Here is a 24,390-nt window from a genome sequence, read left to right as displayed (position 1 = left end):
CGGAGGAAAACATTTAACCTTTGTGCGTAAAATGAACGTTTATTTGTCAGGAATCCAATCAGCTCAAGCAAAGTCATGAACGTAAATATGATTACAAGGGACTTGAATAAATACTTACTATGTATTCCAGCACTTCCTGCAGTCGAGTTGCGAAACATTCACAGACTATCACATCATATTTCAGTTATTTATAGCATATGCTTGTGATGCCTTGGCACATGCAATAGCTAGTAGGTAAAGTACATATTTATTTTTGACAATCATTTGTCTCCATACGCAGTGACGAGTCAAGTCTCGCTGGACGTGCGGGCGTCAATTGAAGCGCTGGTTCCTGCTCTGCACCGGCCTCCTCTCTTGCATGTACATGTTGATGTAGGAGGTGATGAGGTCGTCCATCTTGTAGCCCTTTTTGACAAAGACCACACAGCAATTTAATCAGACGAAATGGACACGTACACACAGTAAGTATTACTTGGCGAACCCCTTCCGGTTTTTCCTCCATCTTCGCTCCTCTTGTTTGGAGCTATTCTAGGTTTTATGGCGAGTCATTCAACTTGACTGCTATTTCTCCACTCGCATGCAATGACCAAAAATGAAATGATTCACAGTTTACCGTTGTCTGTTTTGCATATGTGGTTACGATTGGCTGTCGATCAGACAAAATGAATAGCTTGTCTTTGAAGGAGCCTGGCGAAGAAATAGCTCAAATGAACCTAAACCGAAGTAGCTTGTCAGGTGTGGGTTCTTGAGACTTTTCAAAGCGTGACCTAATAATAATGAACATGTAAGTTTCATGTTGCCAAGTGAAACTGGCTTTGGGAGTTGAATTTTCTCAATTGTAGAGTTCGCACTTCCTGTTTTATGCCGACATGCTCCACACGCAATGGTGAAAACTCAAATTCTTTGCAAACTTTGGCTTCTTGAGACTTTTTCATGAGTCTCCTATTGCTCAGGGAAACTGGCCTTGGGTTCTGAATTTTCCAAAGATTTTGGTTATTAGAGTTTTCTGTTTTATGGCGAGTATGCCGCCATGCTCTACCCACACGCAATGACAAAAACTCAAATTCCTCCCAATTTAGTGTTGGCAATCCATCAATTTTGGTAGCAATCAGACCAAATCTCCAGGAATTTGTTTTTTTCTTCGACGGTCCCCATTGATTGGAGGGCTAAATTTCCCCAAATGTGCTGTGATTAGAGTTTTGTCTTTTATGACGAGTGATCAAACACTGCCACTATGCTCAAATGCTTGAAATTTGGTAGCAATTGGACAAAATCTCTCGGAAAAGTTTGTTTTTGAAGAGCCATTAGAAATGGCCAAAATGAGCCTAAAATTTCAATAGTCCTTATTTGGAAGTCAGAAGGGTTGCTTATTACGTACATGGACAAAAGGCTGATAAAAAAGCTCTTACCAACGACGTTTCGCACAGGAATTTGCTGCCCTTCACCAAGCTGCCAATGGTCATGTGGAAATACGTGCTCCCACTGCACCAGCTGGCAATGCGATTAAACGGGTGGTTCGCCAACACTTCCTGCACGAGGGAACAAATACATTAAATACACGGAGGACATTCATCCTCATTCCATTAAAGCATCTGTCTGACCTTGGTTTTGGGGTGTATGATGGTGAGTCCTTGCTTGCTGATGGCAATCCGCACAATGTCCGGAAAGGTTTGCTCGGACGTTTGCTGAAATGACGTCAAACGAGAACACGTCTTCACGGTTGTCACTATGTGAAGCAATGATGTGCGAATGGAGGGGGATGCGAGGGGATCACCTTCACTTCAAAGAAAGCGCAGCCGAATGTTTGCCAGCGACAAACCGCCTTCAGGAACGCCACCTTTGCTTCCTCCACAGTCTTGCCCGCTTGTTTGTTGAAAGATGCCACGATGCTCTGATGTCATCAAAACAAAAACGATAAGTCGCGTCGTTCCCGGAAACATAAACGAGGACACGCACAGCAACGCGAAACAAACACGGACGTACACAACATTGCGGAACATCACCACAGGCGCAAACAGCATTGTGGAACTTAAACATGGAGGCACACAACATTGTGGAAAACAAACACGGACGTACAGAACGTTGTCGACCAATCACGTCTACTGGAACACTAATCGTAGTTAAAGATGCATAAAGATTATCTTTAATTCTTCACAGGGAACTCATTTACAAGATGCACTTTGTCGGAAACACTGTCTGTGCTGCTGTTTCGGTTAGAAAAAAACCACAGTCGTACCTTCTTCCACTCGTTTTCAGACATGGTCTTGAGCTGGTCACCGGGTATCAATTCCTTCAGGATCTTGGGGATGGTCACAAATTGACTCTTGTCGTTACCGACCTTAATGCGGAAGAGCAGGGAGGCGATTTGGACCATGTCGTCCTTGGTGCACACGTGGTAGCCCCTCAGGTACTTGGGGACTTCCTGAAAGACACAAACAGCGCAGCAGTACAGTCTGGTTCTAGGAACTTGGTGGCAATTGGAAAAACAAAATCTCTAGGAGGAGTTGGTTTTTGAAGGGCCCCTGGAAACGGCCAAAACTGAGCCTTAAAGCACTTTGGACCAATATGGAACACTTCCTGTGTCTTTTCATGGATGGCTTCTTGAGACCTTTTTGGGGGTCTACTCACGATAGACATGCCTACCAAATTCATGTTACAAAGGAAACAGGGTTTGAATTTTAAGAAATGTGCTTAGAGTTCGACCGCTATACTCGAGCTTAAAATGGTTGCTTCATAACCAAATGGCAGACTTCCTGTGTCTTTGGGGGCGTGGCTTCTTCAGACTTTTTTGTGAGTCAAGGCACCCCTGGCAAATTTCACAAACTATGAAGTTTGGGTCTGGGTCGAGGAATTTGGTAACAATCATCTAGGATAAGTTCTTCTTTGAAGGACCCAGGGAAAATGGCCACTTTGAGCCACATTGGTAGCCACCCTGTCTTTTCAGACCTGGCTTCTTGGGGCTTTTTTTGTTGGTGCACTCATGATAGACACCTCTGCCATATTTCACAAAGAGGAAACATGTAGTCTGGTTCGAGAAATTTGGTAGCAATCAGACAAAATCTCCAGAAAAGGTTTGTTTTGAAAAAACCCTGGAAACAGACAAAACTCATCCTAAAATAGTCACGTCAAACACGTCTTTGGAGGGATGTGGCTTCCACGATAGACACACCTGCCAGATTTCACAAGCACCAACTGTGCCGTCTGGTTCTGGGACTTTAGTGACTTTAGTGTTTCTCTGCGTTTCACCTGTGGGAAGTGGAAGATTAGGTCTGCCTCCAGGTCTCTGCCAGGGATCACGTTGAACCACAGCTTTCTCATGAAGAAGACCAGGTAGGGCATGCTGACCTGACCACCTGCAGAACCCGCAAACATGCTCATAAAATGTACATGGAGAAAGTCATCAAGAGTGTCCAAGAATTACCATCTTTAATGCGTTTGGTCTTTCTGGACCAGTCTGTGATCTGCCTCAGACTGTCAAAGAAGTAGTCGCTGTCATTCAGACTGAGGACCTACAATGAAAAACGACTCTTTAAGGCCACTGGAAATTCTTCAGCACGGCGTTAAAAGAAATGTATCAAAGGACCTTGTCGTGCGTCTTAATGAAAATGCTGAAGCCATCGGCTGTAGTCAGTTGCAGCTTGTTGGAAATGTTCCTGATGAGATCTCCGATCTTGGTGCTGGTCGCCACCTCGAAGATCTGCACACAGGGGACACACAGTGAGGTTCTTCTGCAGTGTCAAGCGTGCGAGAGGAGTTTGTCGTACCTCCCCCGTGTCATTGGGGAAGTGGACTTTGTGGAAGATCTGTGTGCTGTTCTGCTGGATAGCGTCCACTTCCACCTGGTGTGGCGGAAGCTTCCTGGGCTCCATCCTGCGCAGGGACAGAGACGTCAGAAGTCAATCAAAACCATAAAAAAACTGAAGTTTTACAGTCGGTTCTGAGGTGCTGGTCAGCCTCGGTGACTTGATGATGTAACCTGACACTAGAACAAGCAGAAGATTCTTGTTGATGCACATAAACATAGATGCAATATTGTGTGTGTGTGTGTGTGTGTGTGTGTGTGTGTGTTTGTGTTTATGTTTATGTTCCACTGTGTTGTGTGTGTCCACTGCAGTGTTGCGTCAAGTGCGTCTGTTTGTGTTCCACAATTGGAACTCTGTATCCCATGTTTATGTTCACCAACGTTGTTGGCATTAATGTATATTTTGAACCTCCACAGTTCTTGGGTGCTAGTAAACCTCAATAACCAGCCACGAGAACCACCCGGGGCTTTTCCTGACCTCAAAGAGCTCTGCAGTCGTTTCAGGCAGTCAGAGGCCAGTGGCTCTCGGCGCCGTGACTCCAGGAACCGCTGGGCATGCTTCAGAAGTGACTGACTGGGAGGGAAGAGGCCACAGCACAACCACAGCAGCTGCCACCCCTGGTCCAAGCTGAACCTGCAAATGCATTAATAACAGGAGTTAATTGTGATACATGAGGGGGAAAAGTACCAACCCAAGAACCGCAAAAATGTGACTGCACTTTACCGGTTGTTATTGCTGCTCATCTGCTTCATAATCTGGCAGTATATCTCGTCTCTGAGGATCTCTTTTTCCGTGGCAGGCCCAAAGATTTGGTCGGTGAGTTCGAGGGGACTTTGCATCTGCTTGGTTGGGTAATCGCCCATATACTTTAGGATGGGTGCACAGGGAGTCAAGGAAGCAAAAGGAACATTGGGATTCTGGTGATGCAATTTCTAAATTCGAAAAGGATATCGGTGAAGGCCAGACAGGCTTTATGGCTCAGCTCCGAGTTGCCCACCAGCTTCTTAAGAAGAGGCTGTCTGATGGGCTCACGTGAGTTCAACCACAGCCTCTCAGGGGCAGCATTTCGTGACATCACCTGCCGGTTCAAATCCTTTGCGGGCTGCCTATAGAATCATGGACATAAGATCTTTCCCGGATCCTCCTGGGGCAGATCAAGGTTGTCACGAACAACGGTCAAATTACCTGAAGTACTCGAGTGAGAACTCCCTCAGGGTAACTGGTGCTATTCTCTCAACTGTGCCAGTGTCTTTTTGGTTGGCTAGTATGGTCTTCCGCTGGTTGGGGGACAGGTTGAGCAGGCTCTGACATAGAGATGGAAAACCCAAATTAAAACAATACAAAACCAGCTCAGAGAAGATGTACTGCATCATCCTGACTGTCTCTGTACCATGACTTCATTTGTGGGTTTGCTAAGCGTCGGCAGGATTAAGATGGCCTCCATGGGAACGGCCCCCGTTTTCCCCGTACGGTCATTTTTCCCTTTTATCCAGCCACGCTGCTGCGAGAACTCATTGTCTTGGAGTATGATGATGACCTCGCCCTTCTTGAAACTGAGGAACGTTGGGTCGTCTGTCAGAAGGACAGACATCGTTAGGGGTTTTCAACGAACAACGCCAGTGATGCTGTGACAAACCTTGCTTATCCATCTCCTTCAAGGTCACAGCATATTGCGAGCGCTCAGTCAGTCCGCTGAGGAACATGGTGACTAGCTCGGCCATGTCCTCGGCCATGGATCCGCTCAGCATGAAGTCTCCCTTCAGAGTCAGCAGAGACACCTTTGGGCCTTTAGGATCTCTGGATAAGTCAAGATGCCATTAGCTTTTAGGTATGGAGCACCGTCAAATCCCTTCTTGTTTTTTAGTCTCTACCTTGTGCAGTTAACGCCAGTGACTTCTGGGAAAGAGAGTTCCAGGAGCCTCTTTTCTCGCTCATCCAGGAAGGTGAGGCCAGTCCAGTTTACAGCCACGATTAACTTATTCTTTGGCAGTGGAGGACCTAGAAACATGCCAAAAGACTTCAGTCCTGAATTTTATGTCAATTGCACACCTAAAATTTAGGAATCATGAAGCCTTTTGGATTGAAGATGAAACATCTTCGACAACCAAGAAGAGTTCGATTGCTTTGATTCAACTTTTGCTGATCACCTGTGGAATGGCCTGATAACTCCCACAAAGGAGGTAAAAGTTATGAAGATGCTAAGGGACCATGACTGACAGGGTCTCTGGAAAAGAGCATTTTCAATTTCCACCACCAAATCCCCTCCAGTGTTGCATGACCAGGAAGAAAACCTGATTGCGCCTTCTACACCTGAGGTTCGACTCTCGGCCGGGTTCTTCTCCAGAGTATTCCCAGTGTGTCTGAGGCGTGTGATCTCCCTATCGTTTGAATACAGCCTCTATTCCTCTTTATTAAAGTGCTTTACTCATAGATGTCTGAGTGATAAGAGTCCTACCTGACACTTTCACCAACTCAAAGAACCTGGAGAAGAAGATGGGCCACTTTTCACGGGCGTAGTCCACTATCTCCGCTTTCACTGAATCCACTTTTTGCAGGGAAATTAGGTAGGAACCCTGGCACGAAAGAAGCCCAACATCAGACATTGTGGGCTCACAGGAACATCAGAGGAACGCGACTGACCTGAGCATGGGCCGTGCTAACCATTTGAACCCATTTGGCTTCAGACTTGGCCTCCAGCAGGGAGTTGCTGATGCAGCCCTGCACCGCCTCCTTCACCACCCCGCTGCTGTTATCTGAGCCGTGCTTGATATAGAGATGCTTGGCAGCGAGTTGGACAAAATCATCTTCCTACGAAGAGTTCAGAAGGGAACACAAAAAGTAAAAAGATTGCTGATGGATCATCAGCATCATGCAGGCTGGTCCAAGCTCACCTTCTCCGCTTGGTACTCGCCGAACTTCAGGCCATGGACGACCTGCTGGTAGATGAGCTCCGTGCTAGTCTTGTCCTCGGAGCAGTCGTGCCAGGGCGTGAAGATCTCCTTGCGGAAGAATAGGCGCCAGGGTGCATGCTGCTCCTGCCCGCCGCGCCGCTTCACCTCCTGCTCGCACTGGGAGATGGCATCCATCACGTGCTCACGGCCGCCGCCCAGGGCCCACACCTTGGTAACAAGAGTCCACATGATATGGCCATCTTACCTGGACTTTGAACCCAAATAAGGTATCACTGAAAGCAGAGGTGGGAGACTTGAGTCCTGACTTGACACGAGTCAAGTCGCCAGTATTTGGACTTGGGACTTGCTTGGCTAAAACCTATGAAAGACTTTGACTTAAACTACATGACTTGACAAGTCTTTCCTGCTTACATTTGACATTGTCCACAAGACAATATATGCCATTCCTTTTGTTTTTGAACTAAGTTTTGAAAGAAGAGTTATTTTTGTGCAGTGTGAGTAAACCTGGCAACCCACCATTAAACTTTGATGCAGAGTGCAGAGTGAAGCAAGTATCAAGGAGGGAGAGCCGAAGATTATTTGGAGTCAAGGATTACGTTTCTGATTAAATTGGGAAAAAAGATAATGACGTGCAATATTTGCAACTGAATAGACAATACGGAGAGTTGTTTGGAACCATTAAAAAAAAAAAAAACTATGGTAAGTGATTGTGACTGTGCTAGTACAACTATGTAACGTAAGGACAGATACGGAGTGCAAAGTGGCTTATGCACAGCTATACAATATGTTGTGACTGAGCAAGCCTATATAACTTGACTTATGACTTGCTAATAATGAATTGAGTTAATTTGCTTGAAATTTAATGGGGACTCGACTTGTTTGAGTTCTTTTTCAACAGTAACGTGGGACTTTTGAAACTTGAAGGCTACGACTTAAGACTTTCTTATAACTTGTACATATCGGATGTGACTTACTCACACCTCTGACCGATATTCACCTTTTCATACAGAGCCACGTAGAGGGAAAAGCCAAACGTGTCTTTCAGTTTGACTTTGTTGGCGAGGAGCTGGCAGATCTCCTTGGATGTGGACGCCGAATCCACGGGAAGGTTGACCAAGCGTCCGTCCATGAGCGTGACAGACACCACCATTGGCTTCTTCGTCTTGGTTGCCTGTCAGATAAAAAAAAAAATTGTGAACCTGTTCTGTGAAGCTTAGCGCAAAATCGTATCAGTCCCAGTACCTGGAGCTCGAGCCAGGCAGGGGGCTCCCTCCGCACACCGTTGGTGAGGGTGCGACGCAGCCTCTCTGCACAATAGGAGGCATAGCCACTCGGAGCGGAGCGGATGAAACTTTGGATGTACTGTCCAAATAGGAGAGCAGGGGGGGAAATTAGCAACAGTGGACTTCTAAAGCAGAGACTCACAGACCGGGGCATTCCCGGTTGGGGTGTCCCTAGTACTCTAACATTGTAATGGAAGTCTGGTCTTTCCATGCAATAACATTAAATATGAGGATTTCTTCTTCTTCTCTGATGTAAAATTTCAGCATGTTAAAATGGTGTCTCAGAGTGTCAAAATAGCCTCTCAGAGTATCAAAATGGCCTCCTCACCCTTAGAATCTGTTCACTCGGCGCAAAGACACCCAGACAGAGTGAGAGCAGGATCCATCCTCGGAAGTAGCTATTGCGGTTGTTGTTGTCCTGCAACTGCTTGCAGATCTGGCAGTAGATCTCATCCCTGAGGTCGCGTCGGACTATGGCATAGCCCACGATGATGTGCAGCTTCTCCAGAGACGTCATCGTCCGGTCCAGGGTGGGACCCTCACCGATCAGGACGTCGCCACTGTCTTCCTTCACCGTCTCTAGGCTGGGAGCCTTGGACACGTCCGGCTGATCCTCAGACTAATGAGAATACAGACATTTTCACAATGTCTGTAAACAATGACGCCAGGGTACTTCCAGGTGGAGAAAGAGTCACCACCGCTGAGTTGAACTGAAACGACCATTAAACCTGGTTGTGTTTCTGCCCCAAAAGGTTTAGTCGTCCCCCCCCCCCCACACACACACACAGTAAATAAACATTAATCCAGCGGAATTTGTGCATGAGGAGGAAAAATCGAGTAGATGTTGTAAATATTTGTACTAAAAAGATTGTGAGACTGCATAGTGGTGGACTAGGCACTTCTAAAGGGACCGACGAAGAACCAAACCCCCACCATCAGGTTTGTGGAAGAGATTTTCTCACGGGTACAGTATGCATAAAATGTTTGATTGATTGGCTTGTCTTTGAGTCAGTTAGCAAAACAATATGGCTAGCCTGCAACCTAACATCTGCTCTACAGCATGCTACTCATTTCCGAGTCAAAAGAGCACGTCTGTCCCATTAATTTTTGCTGTTAAAATGTAAATTAAGGCCATCGTTTTTTCTCCCTTTTAAGCAATTTACCCCACGTAACATCCATTAATCAACTGACACGTCATATATTCCAACTACAGCGGTATGGAAGAAGGCTAAAATTCTCATTCAAGCCATTTATACTGTTTTCTTAATTGTTCTGCCTTGGATAGATGACATAGAAGGTTTTGTTTACTAGTCGTGTCACTGAAGCCACCGCTACCTGGACATGTGACAACCTGGTGAAATACTCTATTAACAGGAAACTCACATAGAAAAAGTCTAAGAACAGTTCCTCACCTCTTCCATGATAATGGAGGGTTTTCGGAAGCTGGATGAGGATTTGGGGATTCCATTTTCCTGAATGCTAGAGTTTTTCCGACTCCGGGACAGCAGGTCTGTGAAGGTGGAGCCCTTCCTAGTCCGAGGGCTCCCTTCAGGGACGGTGTAGATCTTGGCGTTTGGGGCTGCCTCGCCCGGAGCAGCCCTCTTGTTTCTAGACAGGAGGTCCGTGAAGATGGAGACCTTTCTGTTGGGAGTGGACTCCTCCTGGACAGGAGAAGGCTGTGGGCCCTTTTTGTTCCGGAGTACACGCTAAAACAAAAAGAGGTGTATACAAAGGCCCCTTTCAATGCAGAGCTTTTTCAAAATTGCTTTATCATAAATACTTGAAACCCTATCTCCGACTTGATGCCCTACTTTGAACCCCTAACCTTGTATTAACACCCGAAACTTCAAGGCCTAACCATGGCTTGAAAACCTAATGCTGTCTTATAACTCTAACTTGAAGCGCTAACCATGTCTTTAAAACTCAAACCTGCCTTGAAGCCCTACTTTAAAAACCTAAACCCATTTTAAAATCCTAATTTGAAACCCTAACTCTGGCTTCAAACTCTACTTTGAAACGTTAGACATGTTTGAAACCCTAACCCTGGGACTGAACCCCAACTTTGAAACACTAACTTGAAACCTGAACCCGGGCTTGAAATCTTAACTTTAAAACTTAAAAACCAACCCAGGCTTTCGATGCCTCTGGTACTGCCTCCAAAGCCAAGAAATTTGCCGGTCGACTTCAACCTAATTCTGTGTCGGCTCCTTTGACGCAGACCAGCTACATGTGAAAAAGACAACTTTGATGCCCAGTGTGAAAGGCGCTCATCCTATTCAGTGTTGCGGGGATGCTGACGTCCTATACCCTGGACTGGTAGACAGTCAACCGCAGGGTGTGTATACATTGTAATAGTAAGAGAGTATTCCACCAAAGTGGTTCTGGTGCTAAAAACAGAGCCAGGAGTAAGCGGCTCTCTAGCCATAAATCGGTGTTGTTCTTTTTGGAACAAATACAGAATTGGCAGCAAACTGGTTCAGCAGTGGAATCTATCCCAGGAATGTTACAACTACACCACTTGTGATGTATTCCAAAGGCCTTGTACCTGATCCAGCCCGACCATGTGGCTCAGACGTCTGTCCTTTCTGTTGATGACGTCCTGGGTGAGAACAAGTTCTTGCGAGGAACTTCCCTGGACCCGGAACTGCTTCTTGGGCTCGGGAAGATCTCCCATGAACCTCAGGATGATCCACCAGACTGTCAACGAGGCCTAGTAACCACACAAGAACAGGAACAACCAAATGATGACATTATGAGGGAACCAACTAAACTGGTGAGATGAATGGGCCTGCATTCCAGATAACTGGGAAGTTGCTGACGAGCTATTTGCTAGCTTGTCGTTAGCTCGCCGCTGACTGGTCAGCTGTCTGCTTGTCATTGTCATCAAAAGGTATTGTTTAATGCGTTTTATGTGTTAACATTTTACATTACATTAGTGTAAGGATTTAAACCGCTTCATTAGCTTCTAACACTCTTACGTTCGATTCTTCTTCCAGGTGCTAGCTAGCACACTAGCCACTTCCTGGTTAACTACCATGTTTGTCACTTGGAAACAGAACTTTCAGTGTTTTATGTGTTTTACATTTGGTTTAAATATGTAAATTGAGATCTAGCCACGAGCTAACTGCTTGTTACTTGCGATCAAAAATGTGAGTGTTTTTCTGTTTTACTGGAGTGTGAAGATGTAGAGTGCTATGCTAGCTTCTCGCGCTAGCCTCTAGTTTGCCGACAACTGGTTAGTTACCATATAGGCAACTTGTCACTTGTGATCAAACGGAATGTTTTATGTTTTTTGTGGGTTTTTTTTTTTTTTTTTTTTTTTTTACATCAGTAGGAAAGTTATAGACTGCTTTGTTAGCTACTCGCGCTATCTGGCAGCTGGTTAGCTGCCAAGCGGGAAACTACCGACTTCCCAGCCAGTCTGGAATGCGCTGTTAGTGGCGGAGGAAGCACCAAGACGTCTCCCTCGTCCTCGTGGTAGAGCAGCGGCCGTCTCAGCCTCTGGCGGATGTGCGAAGGCGACGCACCGCCCTGGAAGTACATAGACGCCAACTTGGAGAAGGGGTACTCGTCCAGGTCGTCCTGGTCCTCTTCATGCAGGTCTTCATCTTCAATGGAGATACTGTCAATGTCAATCTCCTCCAGGAGAACCCGCTTGCTCTCCAAAGTCTTGAAAGCACACATAAATGAAGGGTTGACATCAAAGCAGGACTTGGAGAGTTTTGTGGGTCCTCACCTCGAACCCTTCAGGCGCCTGCCCCTCTTGCCCCCCCACCATGACAGGCAGGAAGCCAAAGATGTCGTCCACCTCCTGGTCCATGATGGACTCAGACTGGGCTTGGGCCTCCATCTCCTTCTTCTGCCTCAGCACGTCCTCAAGATGCTTCTGGCGCTCCAGAATGACCTGACGCTCGGCTTCTTTCTCTTTGGCGGACAGATACATCTACACAAACATATCGACAGATCCATATAAAGATATAGATATTAATGCCTCACTCATTAACTGACATTAACTGTGAAACCTTAATTTGAAACCCTAAACCTTTGTTTGAAAACTGAACTGTGTCTTGAAACCCTCATTTGAAACCTTAACCAATTGTTTGAAACTAAAACTGGAGACCCTCACCCTGGTTTGACACCCTTATTTGAATTCCTAACCCTTGTTTGAAACCCTTATCCCGGTTTGAAACACCAATCCTGTTTTGCAACCCTAATTTGAAACTCTAACCTTTGTTTGAACTTCTAATCCAGGTTTGAAACCATAATTTGAAACATTATCTCCTGTTTGAAATTTGAATTCTGGTTTGAGACCCTACTTGTGTATTGAAACCCTACTTTGAAATCCTTACCCTCGATTGAAACGATACTTTGAAACCTTACATTTGGCTTTAAACCGTAGACCTTGTTTGAAAACCCTAATTTTCAAACCTAATCCAGGTATGAAACCCGGCCCCTGACTTGAAATCCTACTTTAAAACGGTAAACCTTGTTTGAAACCCTAACTCTGTCTTGAAAGTCCTAATTGTATCTTGAAACCCTACTGAGTATGGTCTTAGACTTGCTCCATGTGTAAAGTGCCCTGACACAATTTCTGTTGTGATTTGGCGCTATATAAATAAATATGAATTGGATTTAATTGAATTGAACCGTATCTTGAAACGTTACCTCGGGCATACTCTGTGATCCCCTAGCGCTGGCTTGAAACCCTAATTTGTAATTGTAAACCTTGTTTGAAAACACACATTTGAAACCCTCTATGCCAGGCTTGTAGCGCTAATTTCAAACGCTTTTCTGAAACCCTGACTTGAAACGTTTAGTTTTTTTTGTGGTCTTCGGTTGAAAAAAAACTTTCAAATTGGGACATCTGTGTTATAATGACCTTCAAATAGATTTAAAATGTGTCAGAACACAGGTGTTGACAAGGGTCATACGTTTCTCTTCATGTTCTTGAGAGCCCTCCTGGCCACCAGGCCTCTGGTGTGCGCCTGCAGGAGGACCACTGCGTCCCTCTTGCGCTTCCAGTCCTTGCGGGCCACGTAGCCCCTCGCCTGCGCCTGCAGCAAGATGGCCGCCTGCCGCTTCTTCTTGTACTGTAGGTGCAGCTGGCGCGACCGAACCTGCGCCTGCAGCCTTGCAAAGCCCTTCTGGACCTAAGATATATCACATGAAGAGTGAGAGGATTTCATTATCGGTAGTCAATAGCAATAATAAAATAAATATTTGGCTAAAATTTCAGGATGAATCAAAAATGCTCTATAACCTTTATAGGGGAACTTAATGTTACCGTTCCTTTTGAAACCTTTGAATGCAAATGTCCAACTGTTCAATGTTCAATTGTTCAATTTCTGCACAACTTGTTGTTCTCGAACAAGGAGCTGAACTGCAAACTGATCCGTGCATGGACCAATGCAGTTCCATGGATGTCTACGCGTATGCCTTTTGGTGACTCTTCCAGTCTCTCTCTATTTCTGTTGCAACCTGCTCATAACACGATGAGGCTTCAAACAGGATGTTCTCAGGGGGAAGTGGCCGCTGAGTTTTGAAGTGTCACAGTGTCCTCAGCTGGTAGCAAAAGCGATACAGAGAGACTGGAAGAGTCACAGAAAGTCACAGAAGTGGATGTCCTTGGAAATTTGAAATGTCTCAAACACCTGTTGTGAATTTTGCCATTCAGCTCCTTGTTGAAGAACAGAAAGTTGTGCAAAACGTCCTGGAACTAAGCAGTTGGACATTCACAAATGCAACTGTCACGGTTACAGTGCATTTTAGGTTTCTCCTTAAATTTCATTCCAAACTTTTACTAAGTAGTAGTGTATCATAACAATATAAAGTTCCTTCGACTTACCACCCGGTACACTTGTCTCCCTTTGTGTCCTCGCCAGTGCTTCTGAATGACAAGAGCAGCTGCTTTTTTCTTCAGGAACTGTTTCCTGCAAACAGACATACAGTAAAAATGACTCAATAAGAGACAGACAGAATTTATGCAAATGATTTTTGATACTTTATACCTGTATTTGTAGCCTCGTAGAACCTTCTGGATCAAAAGTGCCTTGGTGTTCAGTTCCTTCATCCGCTCCACTTCCAGCATGGTGTCGTGGAAGTCCTGAGGGCCATTTGTTGTGATTTTAAAAGAGTTTGTTTTGTTTTGTTTTGTTTTCATTTTTCCTTACAAACCACAGTTCACCTTCAGGAAGATCTTTGTCTTTCCTGTCTTCCAGTCGCCCTCTCCAGCCAGCACGGACTCACAGATACTTTCGCAGCATTTCTCTTTGCTTTCCTGTTCACACGCAGTCAAAGAATACTTTAAGGAGCCAAAACCACATCCAGAACAAGAATATGATGGGTTGACTGAGTCAACACTAAGACCATAAGGAGCCAAACAAAGATTTTTAGGACTCTAGACCAAGTCAAGACCAAGCCTTTGAGGAGCCAAGACCAAGAAATTAAAGGGTTTAGGCCGACTCAAACCAAAGACATTGAGAAGCCGATAATAAGTCAAGACCTAGACTTTGAGGAATCAAACCAAGATGTTAAGGAGATGAGAAGAAGTCAAGAGTGAAATAAGTCAACACCCAGACTTGGAGACTTGACTGACCAAGATCGATATTTTCAGGAATTTCAGGAAAAAAAGACCAGGACTTTGAGGATCCTAACCAAGATGTTGAAAAGTTGACAGTCAAGCCCAAGACAAAGAATTTGAAGGTTGAGACCAATTTAAACAAGAATTTGAGGAGAATTTGAGGAGCCAAGACCAAATCAATAAGTGTAAAGGCCAATAATTTGAGGGGACCAAACCAAATTAAGAAAAAGATCACAGTTGATAGAAGGTTGATAATGAGCCAAGACCAAGACTTTGAGGTGCCAAGACCAAGCAAAGACCAATCATTTTGAGGGGGCACTAGCAATAATTTGATGAGTCAAGACCAAGGAACCAAAAATAAGTCATGACCAAAACTTTGAAGGGTTGAGACCAATAATTCAAGAGGTGAGATAGAGTCAAATCAGAATCAGAATCAGTCCACGCACCTTTCGTGGGTCACAGATGTAGGTCTTGAGAAGAACCCTGTAGCGGTCCAGGAACTCATCAAACGTGTAGCGTACAGGATAGCCGGCTTTGCGGATCCTGATGGTCTCCATCATGCCTGAGTAACGCAGCTGACGCAGGCACAGCTCTCTGTCAAACAGCTGAATATACACACAAAAAAAAATACACACACAAATCAAATGCGAGAATGTTCTTGTGCGGTTGTTGTGTATTGTATTGTATTGTATTGTGTTGTGTTGTGTTGTGTTGTGCTGACCATCGGCTTCTTGTAGTCGTTGGGTTTGATGCAGCGGATGAAATATGGCTGACACGCCATCAGAGTTTTCATCAGGGAGTCCAGGGATTGACGGAATTGGCCCGAGAGCGTGGGAACCTGCTTCTTGCTGTCGTTGGCTTGCTGTCACACAGAAAAATAGGACATTCTTACTATTACAGTACTTTCACTGAATCAGGTTTAGGGTTTCAGGACAAGGTTATGGTCAAGGTATTCAGGCTTGGAATAGGGTCTCCAACAATTGTTAGGGTTTGAAACCAGAGTTAGAGTTTGAAATGAGGGTGAATTCCAGCTAACGCTGGTTGGCTAGTTGAAGCTTGGTGGCTAATGCTAGCTGACCCTTAGTGTGTTCTTGGGTGTGTTGATGACCATCCTGGGGTTGGCTGCGTTCTTGGTGCTGGTGTTGCTGGAGGACATCTCGTTGTGGAAGACCATCTTGAGCAGCTTGTTGCTGGACGTCTCCACCAACTGGATGAGGTCTGGGCTCAGGGCGTCACGGTTTTTCTCCAGGAAACCTTTATAACAAAAGCATTGATGATTGCAGGAAATGTTTTATTCGAGGAACAGCGACTTACTTAGCTTTTCCCTTTGGCCGACAGATACATTAGCGCCATAAAATTAACATCAGCAGTCAGAAAAATGCTTTGGATTCTGTGTGAAAGGCACAATTGAAACCCTAACTCCCTAATTTGAAATCCTAACCCTGGTTTCAATCGCTATTGTGAAACTCTAATGCTGTTCTGAAATCAAAATGTGAAACCCTAACCCTGTCTTGAAACCCTAATTTAAAATGCTAACCCTTGTTTGAAACTAGCTAAAGCCTGTCCTGAATCTCTAACCTTGGCCTTTGATACCCTAATCCAGGCCTGAACTAATCATTTTAAACCACAATACTTTCCTGCAAAACTAATTTGAAACACTGACTTGAAACCCTAATGCCGGCTTGATAGCCTAATTGGAAACTATAACTCTGTCCTAAAAGCCTAACTTGGAACTAACTTTTTGGAACCCCAAATCCACTCCTGAAATCCTACTTTTTAACCTGAAACACTAATCCTGTCTTGAAACCTTGCCCTTAAACCCAAACCCTGGCTTAGAATCCCTAACCCTGTTTGAAAACCAGACTTTTAGGGTTGGCCTGTCATCTTTCAAATGGACTGTGTGTTAGTTTTTAGCGTTACCTTTGGAGTCGTAGTAGACGACGCCTGCGAAATGATTGACTCCAAACTGAGTCTCGTAGTTGTTCTTGGGGGAAATGTAGATGTTCCTTTTCCCATGGACCTGATTCATTTTTTGGAGCATGGTGGTATCTGTACCCTGAAGAGTCACACCCAAAAAACAAAACAACAACAACAAAAACACTTTGGATCTGATCATGAAACAGGAATGTTAGGACCTAAAAAAAAAAAAATGGGTGAATTCGTACCTTGGGGAAGTTGCTTTCTTCGTCTACGAGGGCCAGTATGTTGAGGGGCTTGTTGGCGAGCACGTCCAAGGTTTCTTGGTTGTCCTTGTAGTCGATGCGCTCCCACACGATGCTTTCCCGGGCGTACTCCTCCTGCTCCAGCTTGAACACGTGCTTGACGAAAAACTGCTGCAGCTGCTCGTTGGCGTAGTTGATGCACAGCTGCTCGAAACTGCAATGGTGGGAAGTCATTTGGGGTTTTCGTTTGCTGTATGCTATAATCATCAAAATTATACATATATATCATTTTTTTAAATCAGGATTTATTTCACTCTGAGCTGGACCTGTATTGCTTTGGTACCGTTCGCGTGGTATCTTGGCGCCAAGGAACTGTTGGCGTGTGTTGAGGAGCTTCATTAAGCCTAAAGTAGTTCATTGTCACCATCTTGTGGCAATTAGAGTACAATAAACCTTTTTTTGGGGGGGGGGGGGGGGGGCATCAATTTGCTCGCGGATTTTCGCTATTCACGGCAGGGCTCAGTCCTAATCGCCCACTGTATTCCTATGTTGGATGTGTGCCTTTAAGGGGTGTGGCCCGAGAGAGTGATGCCGGTTAGTCTGCGTGTGAGTGGCTGGATGTGAGTTGTGGGCTACAGCAGCTCCTAGCTAACGTTCTCATTTTGTATTTGTGTGTTTGTCCCGTTCGACAGACGTCTGAAATCTCCTTGCCCGCACGCGAGAGCATTGCAGTTCCTTAATTGCCCCATTTATTTTGTGCACTTCCACTTGAGCTGCGGAATATCTGAATCTTGCTCGTAGCTCAGAGTTTGGCTCACAAATAAATCACCGAAGCAACAGCATTGTAATTAGAAACAATAATAACATTGGGGCCCTCTGACCACTGAACCACTGTATTTATTTTTCTGGCGACTTTTTACTTTGAGTTCCTACATTTGCTCACAGATATATCTGTACTTTTCGTAAATATGCTCGATACATTTTTCAACTCCTGCCGATGAATACATGACGTAAACAAAAAAGCTGCGGAATCATTGGACTCTCAAGAAGGAGAACACTGACCTGTTTGTGCTGAAGTTCTCGAAGCCGAAGATGTCGAGGAGGCCGATGGACTGCCTAACCTCGTCGGACTCCCCCGGCGGCTTGTGAATGGCCGCATTGATTTTCTCCACCACCCAAATGAAAAGGCGGCCGTAAATAGCCTGGTCGACCGTAAAGAGAATAATTTCTGTCATAAAGTGTGTCCACCGAAGCACAAGAGGTCCACACACACGCACATACACACACCCTTGTGATGCGTTCATACACACACAATAAGAGGGCTTACTCAAAGCATGTTATTGAGATTACCTCTATCCCCTCACTTCAAAACCCGGTGAGAGTCCTCAAGACTTTGAGGAGTCAAGATCAAATCAAGACTTTAAGGGGTTGAGGCCAAGTCGAAACCAAGACTCTGAGGAAATCAAGTCAAGGCCAAGATTTTGAGGCGCCAAGAAGAAGTCAAGAACAAGACGTTAAGAGCCGGGACCAAGTAAGGATTTAGACCAGAATAAAGGTCTGGTATAATTGCATTTGTCGAAATCTCCAAAATGTCCTTCTTGGCAGCAATACTTCAGAACGTTTTGGGTTGCATATATGGCCAGATTGCTTATTTTGAATCACAGTAATTACATTCTCCAGCAAAATCATACATTTTCAACTTCCTGTTACCTTGACAAACGCGTCCCTGCCGTCCAAGGCCTGTGTCGAGGTCAGAACTTTGCTCACGCTCTCCCTGATGGTCATGAAGGAACGCTGACTCAGGCTTTTCTCCATAACTTTAGGGTCCACCTGAAGGACAAGGGCAATCACAAGAAGTCTTGTTAACCGTAGACCACTACTAGTGCAACTATTTTGCATTTACTATCAAATATTTCTACTCACCTCCAAAAGTTGGCTGGCCATGTCAAAATGCAATGAGTCCAGGATTTCGCAGCCTTCCAGGTTGTTAACGATGGTTCCTGAAATGGCGGGCAGTATTTTTTTTAGGAGGATTTATAGACAAGTAAAGCCCAAGAAGAAGAGGAGTGAAGAACAAGTCGAGACCAAGACTTTGAGAGCCAAAACCAAGAATTTGATGGGTTGAGATCAAGTCTAGAACAAGACTGATGGCTGAGATTAGGTCAAGATCAAGACTTTAAGAGGTTGACACCAAGTCAAGACCAATACTTTACGGCGCTGAAACCAAGTCAAGACCAAGATTTTAAGAAGCCTAAGACGAATATCTTGAGGATTTGTGACCACATAGAAACCAAATATTTGAGAGCTGAGAACAAGATTAAGACTTTTAAGAACCCAGACCAAGTCAAACCCACAACTCTGAGTGGTGAGACCAAGTCGAAGCCCCAAATTTGAGAGGTTGAGACCAAGACTTTGATTTCAAGTAGCTGAGACCAAGTCAAGACCAAGTATTTGAGGAGCTGAGACAAAGACAGGACCAAGACTTTGCAAACCTACAAACATGCCAGCTTTACGCCTCCCTCACCTTCGAAGTTGACATTCCCGATGTGCAGGATGGCAGCGAGCAGCTTGCAGATTTCCCAGGTGTCGTTCTCGCTGAACATGAGGATCTTGAGGGCCGAGCGGAAGTGAGCGTATTCCTTAATGTCGTCACGACCGTCGCAGGTGGTGCACTTCCCCTGGTCGTACAGTACAAAAGTGCGTGTCAATCCATGGACAGTGGTGGGCTGTAACCACATATGAATACTTCCTTACTGTACTGAAGTAACCTTTTCAGGTATCTTAAGTATTTCTTTTTCAGACGGCGTATTATTTTTACTTTCTGCAAGTGCAAGCCTCCTCTGCTGACTGTAGAAAGACTATCTATCCTCTTAGCAATATGTAAAAAAAAAAAGGTGGTACTGGTAATATATATATATATTTTTTTTTTTTTAAATTCATTTTTAGATTGTTTTACAACCTGCAGTTAACAATGACGACACAAACTGATGTGAATTAAAAACTTGATCCAATAGTACAGACTGTCTACATGGCCATGAACAAGCTGAAAGACTCGTAAAACCAAACGTTACTTTTGTACTTCACTACATTTCAGAGTCCAATATATTTCGCCATTTGCTAAAGGACTTGAATCAGTACTTATACTTTTTTTTTTTTTTTTTTTAAAGACACATATCTGGACTTCTAGTTAGGTACATAATGTGAGTACTGTTGCCACATCTGTCCCTGGACCAGCAATCCTTCTTTAGGGGGTTCAGTACCATGGTCAGGTAGTTATACTGGGCGGCGTTCCCCAGCGAAAGGATCTTTTTCTGCTCGGCTGGCATTCCCATCAGCATGTAGTAGAAAACATGGTAGTTCCTTTCCTCGGGTGCCTGGAAAGCAAACGTTCTTCAACTTCAGGACAGCTCGGCAGATGTTCTTTTCTAGTGGTTCTAGTGCCCACCTGGCGACACACCCTGGACTTCTCCAGCAGGTACTGCTCGATGCGTGCCCCTTCGATGGCGCCCCCTTTGGTGAACTTGGTGTCGATGTACTTGCCGAAGCGGCTGGAGTTGTCGTTGCGGATGGTTTTGGCGTTCCCGAAGGCTGCGAGGTATCATTAGAGGAAGTGAGAATGCAGGGTTTTTCCATCCATCCGTTTTCTATACCGCTTATCCTCACTCGGGTTGCCAATCGCAGGGTACATATAGACAAGCAACCATAAACACTCACATTCACAGGCCGTAGCCCGCATATGAACCCCCAACCTCAGAACTGTAAAGCGGATGAGCTAACAACTCAACCACCGTGCCGCCACAAGGTGTCTCAAACTTGTCGGCGGCAACCTCTGGTTCTAAAAGCTTCAAAATCATGAAAACTGGAACCTCTTCCTTAATTTGGTGTGCCTTACCTTCCAAAATGGGATTGGCCTCCAGAATCTGATGCTCAATCCAGGAGTGCTGGCCGCTCACAGCCGCGAGAAACTGCAGCATCAGTTTGGTGCTCTCCGTTTTGCCGGCCCCTGATTCACCGCTGTGGTGGCACAACACACGAAATCTTAATCAAATACATTTGATTAATATAGCACTTCTCACAGAGAAACAATCCGCTAACAGGCGAATTTGAAAATGCCGAACCAGCAACATGCCGTCTTCACTATCGTCAAAATGGGAGCAGACAAAACCATGAATGATCCTTTCTCGTTCAGAATAAGATAACATCGACCCAAGTTTACTAATATTTTTTGAGGTGATAAAAGCAGGGGGTTACAGTTCAAAAGTGTTTAACAAAAAGTATGTAAAAAGCAATAAAATAGGTTTTTCAAGTGCATATTTCTAGAAAGTGACCCAAAACAGGTGTCAACTTTATGAGCCAAGCATTCGGTGGCAATATTATTACAGTGGTACCTTGATTTACAAGTTTAATTGGTTTTGGGACCATACTTATTACTCAAATAATCTCAAATCAACTTTCCCCATTGAAATGAACTGAAATGCCATTAATCTGTTCCAGCCCCCCTCAGAAACCAGGTAAAGAGGCGGGGTAAAGAAACTACATTTGTCACTTTTTTCACACAAAGAACCCAAAGGTTCCCCCAACCTGATGACACAGCATTGGTTCCTGCGGTTGCGGCGCATTTTGAAAAAGCAGCTGTCTGCGATGGCGAAGACGTGCGGCGGTAGCTCGCCCAGCCGCCGGTCCGTGTATTGGTGCACGTGATCGGCCGTGTAGAGCGGCAGCAGCTGGTAGGGGTTCACCGCCACCAGGATGGAGCCCGTGTACGTCTGAAAGCACACACGATCGCTCGTTGAACAAATTGAGGGACACCTAGTTTTGAAATCAGAAGTCAAGGGTAATAGTTTGTTCAACTTAGTTACTGTAAACAAAAAATGCTTGCAATAGCTCAACAATACTATTTATTATATATGAGAATTTGAGCAAGAATCATCTATGTCAACTTCCAAAGTTGACATTGATGATTTGCTTTCGCGGGCCACATAAAATGAGTTGGCGGGCCAGATTTGGCCCCCGGGCACCTGTGCTTTAGGGCCACCTTAGCGCTCGAGTAGGCTGCGTTGATTTGACCCATCAGACATCACTCTGACCATTCACACACGAGGATAACGCAAACGTCAGTTTTTGAAGGGAAAAGGTTCAGGTCTGAGGGGCAACTGCTCTGAGGTGGGTAAGGGACAGGAGAGGGTAACATCTAACTAAATGTTGTAAAATTGGAAAACATATAATATATTTCTTTGTTTTTAATTAAAAGGAAAACAGAATTTTAGGGGGTATTACATATGCCGCCTATCATAGCAGATAGGTAAACATTGGAAGGGGGGGGGGGGGGGGGGGAGTGGTGCCCGTTGTGGTAATGGCCGTCCAGCCCAACCGGTGGTTTTGTTGACTGACATTTACAGTCTTTTGAACTACACGTGACAAAACGTTTCCTGCTCTCACTCCGGTTTCCTTTTCGCAGCAGAGGCTGATCGGTCGCCATGGAGACGAGTGATAAAAACCCCGAGAGGGGGGCAAAGTCCAGAGCGGAGAAGAAAGCACTTCCAGCAGGGCGATTACGTCCCCCCATAAAAATGGGGCGTGATGGACTTACGTAGATGAGGCCGTCTTTGTGTCGTATCATGAGGTTCCGGAGGAGACCGGCCTCGTTCAGGTCCCCCAGCCGGATCATGTCGTCAACGCCGTGCACCGAGGTGGGGTGCATGGGCCGGAGACCGCCCTCGATGCGCTTGGTGATCTTGTGTTCCTGGAAAATTATTTTGCCAACACACGTCATCGAGAAGTCGACATATTTATATTTGAATTTATTCGATAAATATACTGCCGTCCCTCGTCACATTGCGGTTCACTTTTCACGGTCTGATTGTATCATTGATTTTTAAAATTGTCCGCATTTAATTTTACACCGTAGATTTTTCCCTATAATGTGGGACTTTGCGGTGATGATTTTTGCACACAGATTAATGTTACTAGAGACTCATTTAGCGACAAGCCACGAGGAATGAGCGAATAAAAGACAGACATTGTCCAAAGTTTGGGATCATTTCACACTTAAAAAAGGAGATAAAATTGTTTTTATGATATATATATATAATATTACCTTTCCTTCGTCGTCGATGAGCTGAAGCTGTCCCGTGTCGGTCACCTTCACCTGGGCTCCCATGGGCACGCCGGCCTCGGTGTCCACCCACACGAACTCCCCCTAATTAATCAAACATCCACAGTGTGCTACACACAACACTACAAAATGGCAATGTGAAAAATGTTTTTTTGGATTACACGCGAAAAACTAAATCCCATGTATACTTAAGGATTCAGCCATTTTGAGGCTGTAATTGTCGATGCATCAACAAAGTACAGTGGTATGCCAATAATCTGTACCAGCTTCGAGCCACCCAAAAACAGCAAAAGGTATTTGTAAGGTGTTTTTTAATAAGAGAAAAATAGTACTTTTATAAAAACACAATAATGGCATAATTAAATAGAATGTAAAGAATGCCAATTTTTTTGCTTCATTTCTATGGACATTGTGCTGCTCCTCCTGGTGTGCGCGCCTTGGCCACTATACGTACACATTCAGATATACATGGAGCCGGTCAAAACTCCTCAATAAGCTGCTGTAATAGTAGTCGTTCTTTGCCGAGGATAAAGAATATATGCCTGTGAGTAATGTTATTTATTCTGTCTACATGTGTTGCATCATTATTAAGGCTAAGAATATTTGATCATTTACCTTGGACAGATGCATCACTGTGGAAATCTGGAAGAAAAACACAATAATCACAGTTCTTGGATTACTTCCAATGTTAACCTATTTTTTTTTTCCTATCAGGGCCCACCTTAGGAAGTCACCTGAGCGATATTTAGGATTTCTTATAACACTTCCTATGAGGTTTTTTTGTTATCGCGTAATGCGCTGAATCAAATTCGCTTTTGGGACATTTTTGTATGACAAACCCAAGGTGGCCCACCCATAATTTATTTAATTTGCTTTCTTTGGTTTGGACTGCAGTATCTTTACTAAACACATCATACCAGTGTAAGCTTTTCATTGTACTGTATTCAATTCCTGGTTTGGACTTGAAGTTACCAGATATGATAGATATCATCCTTAGTATAGCATAAAAACATTTACAACAGTTCTGTGTCCTTAATGTGAGTGTCAAGTCTTACCTGAGGGTTTGTTTTTTTCCAATGAGTCCTCCTCGATGCTACTCCCTCAACAACACTGAAGAAGGAAGTCTTTTTTTCTTTTTCTTTTTTAACAACTCTTCGACTTTGCTCCTGTAGAACCACCCAGTGACAACATAGTACAAGGTAGAATCAGCATAGACAACACATGGATAACAAGTAAATAACTACAGCAGTGGTTCTCCTTTTTTTTTTTTTTTTTTTTAACTCAAAAAAATACTTAAAAATACCCTCCATGCCAACATTAAAATACAGTAAGGTAGTAGGTAAGTGTTCATCAAAAACATAGCTTAAGTTTTATTCCTAAAAATTACATTATTATTATTATCGTAAGCCACTCTAACATGAACCACTGTTTAAAAATTGACACTGAGCTTAAATGTAGGGGAAAAAAAAAAAAACTGTAGTCAAATAACGATTTGATTAAAATGTAGAATTTTTTTCAAAAACATTTTGAAAAAA

At 44.4% G+C, this 24,390-nt stretch overlaps 1 protein-coding gene across 1 annotated transcript; it reads right to left on the bottom strand.

Annotated features, from left to right (window-relative positions):
* Nucleotides 1-18: 18 nt before the first annotated feature.
* On the bottom strand, nucleotides 19-24,033 carry LOC133481120 (unconventional myosin-VIIa). The gene is made up of 47 exons (XM_061780095.1): nucleotides 23,911-24,033; nucleotides 23,471-23,497; nucleotides 22,838-22,939; nucleotides 22,331-22,483; nucleotides 21,322-21,506; nucleotides 20,633-20,754; nucleotides 20,186-20,328; nucleotides 20,001-20,114; nucleotides 19,265-19,418; nucleotides 18,664-18,740; nucleotides 18,451-18,570; nucleotides 17,803-17,942; nucleotides 16,744-16,954; nucleotides 16,499-16,634; nucleotides 15,657-15,832; nucleotides 15,300-15,440; nucleotides 15,025-15,183; nucleotides 14,183-14,275; nucleotides 14,007-14,101; nucleotides 13,844-13,928; nucleotides 12,930-13,148; nucleotides 11,735-11,941; nucleotides 11,452-11,667; nucleotides 10,544-10,708; nucleotides 9,411-9,704; nucleotides 8,327-8,617; nucleotides 7,958-8,077; nucleotides 7,713-7,886; nucleotides 6,695-6,922; nucleotides 6,444-6,611; nucleotides 6,259-6,376; nucleotides 5,675-5,801; nucleotides 5,440-5,600; nucleotides 5,194-5,375; nucleotides 4,989-5,107; nucleotides 4,755-4,909; nucleotides 4,527-4,680; nucleotides 4,281-4,436; nucleotides 3,765-3,870; nucleotides 3,584-3,697; nucleotides 3,422-3,509; nucleotides 3,247-3,353; nucleotides 2,237-2,422; nucleotides 1,775-1,891; nucleotides 1,602-1,685; nucleotides 1,410-1,529; nucleotides 19-405 (listed from the first exon to the last, which is right to left on the bottom strand). Exons 2-47 carry the CDS (start codon nucleotides 23,483-23,485, stop codon nucleotides 313-315), a joined length of 6,690 nt encoding a protein of 2,229 aa, XP_061636079.1. The 5' UTR covers nucleotides 23,486-23,497; nucleotides 23,911-24,033; the 3' UTR covers nucleotides 19-312.
* Nucleotides 24,034-24,390: the final 357 nt, after the last annotated feature.

This window comes from Phyllopteryx taeniolatus, chromosome 7 (assembly GCF_024500385.1).
Source record: "Phyllopteryx taeniolatus isolate TA_2022b chromosome 7, UOR_Ptae_1.2, whole genome shotgun sequence".
In the NCBI taxonomy this organism is placed as follows: Eukaryota; Metazoa; Chordata; class Actinopteri; order Syngnathiformes; family Syngnathidae; genus Phyllopteryx; species Phyllopteryx taeniolatus.
The sequence above is the reverse complement of the archived record's forward strand: the minus strand, read 5'-3'. Positions and strand labels throughout refer to the sequence as shown.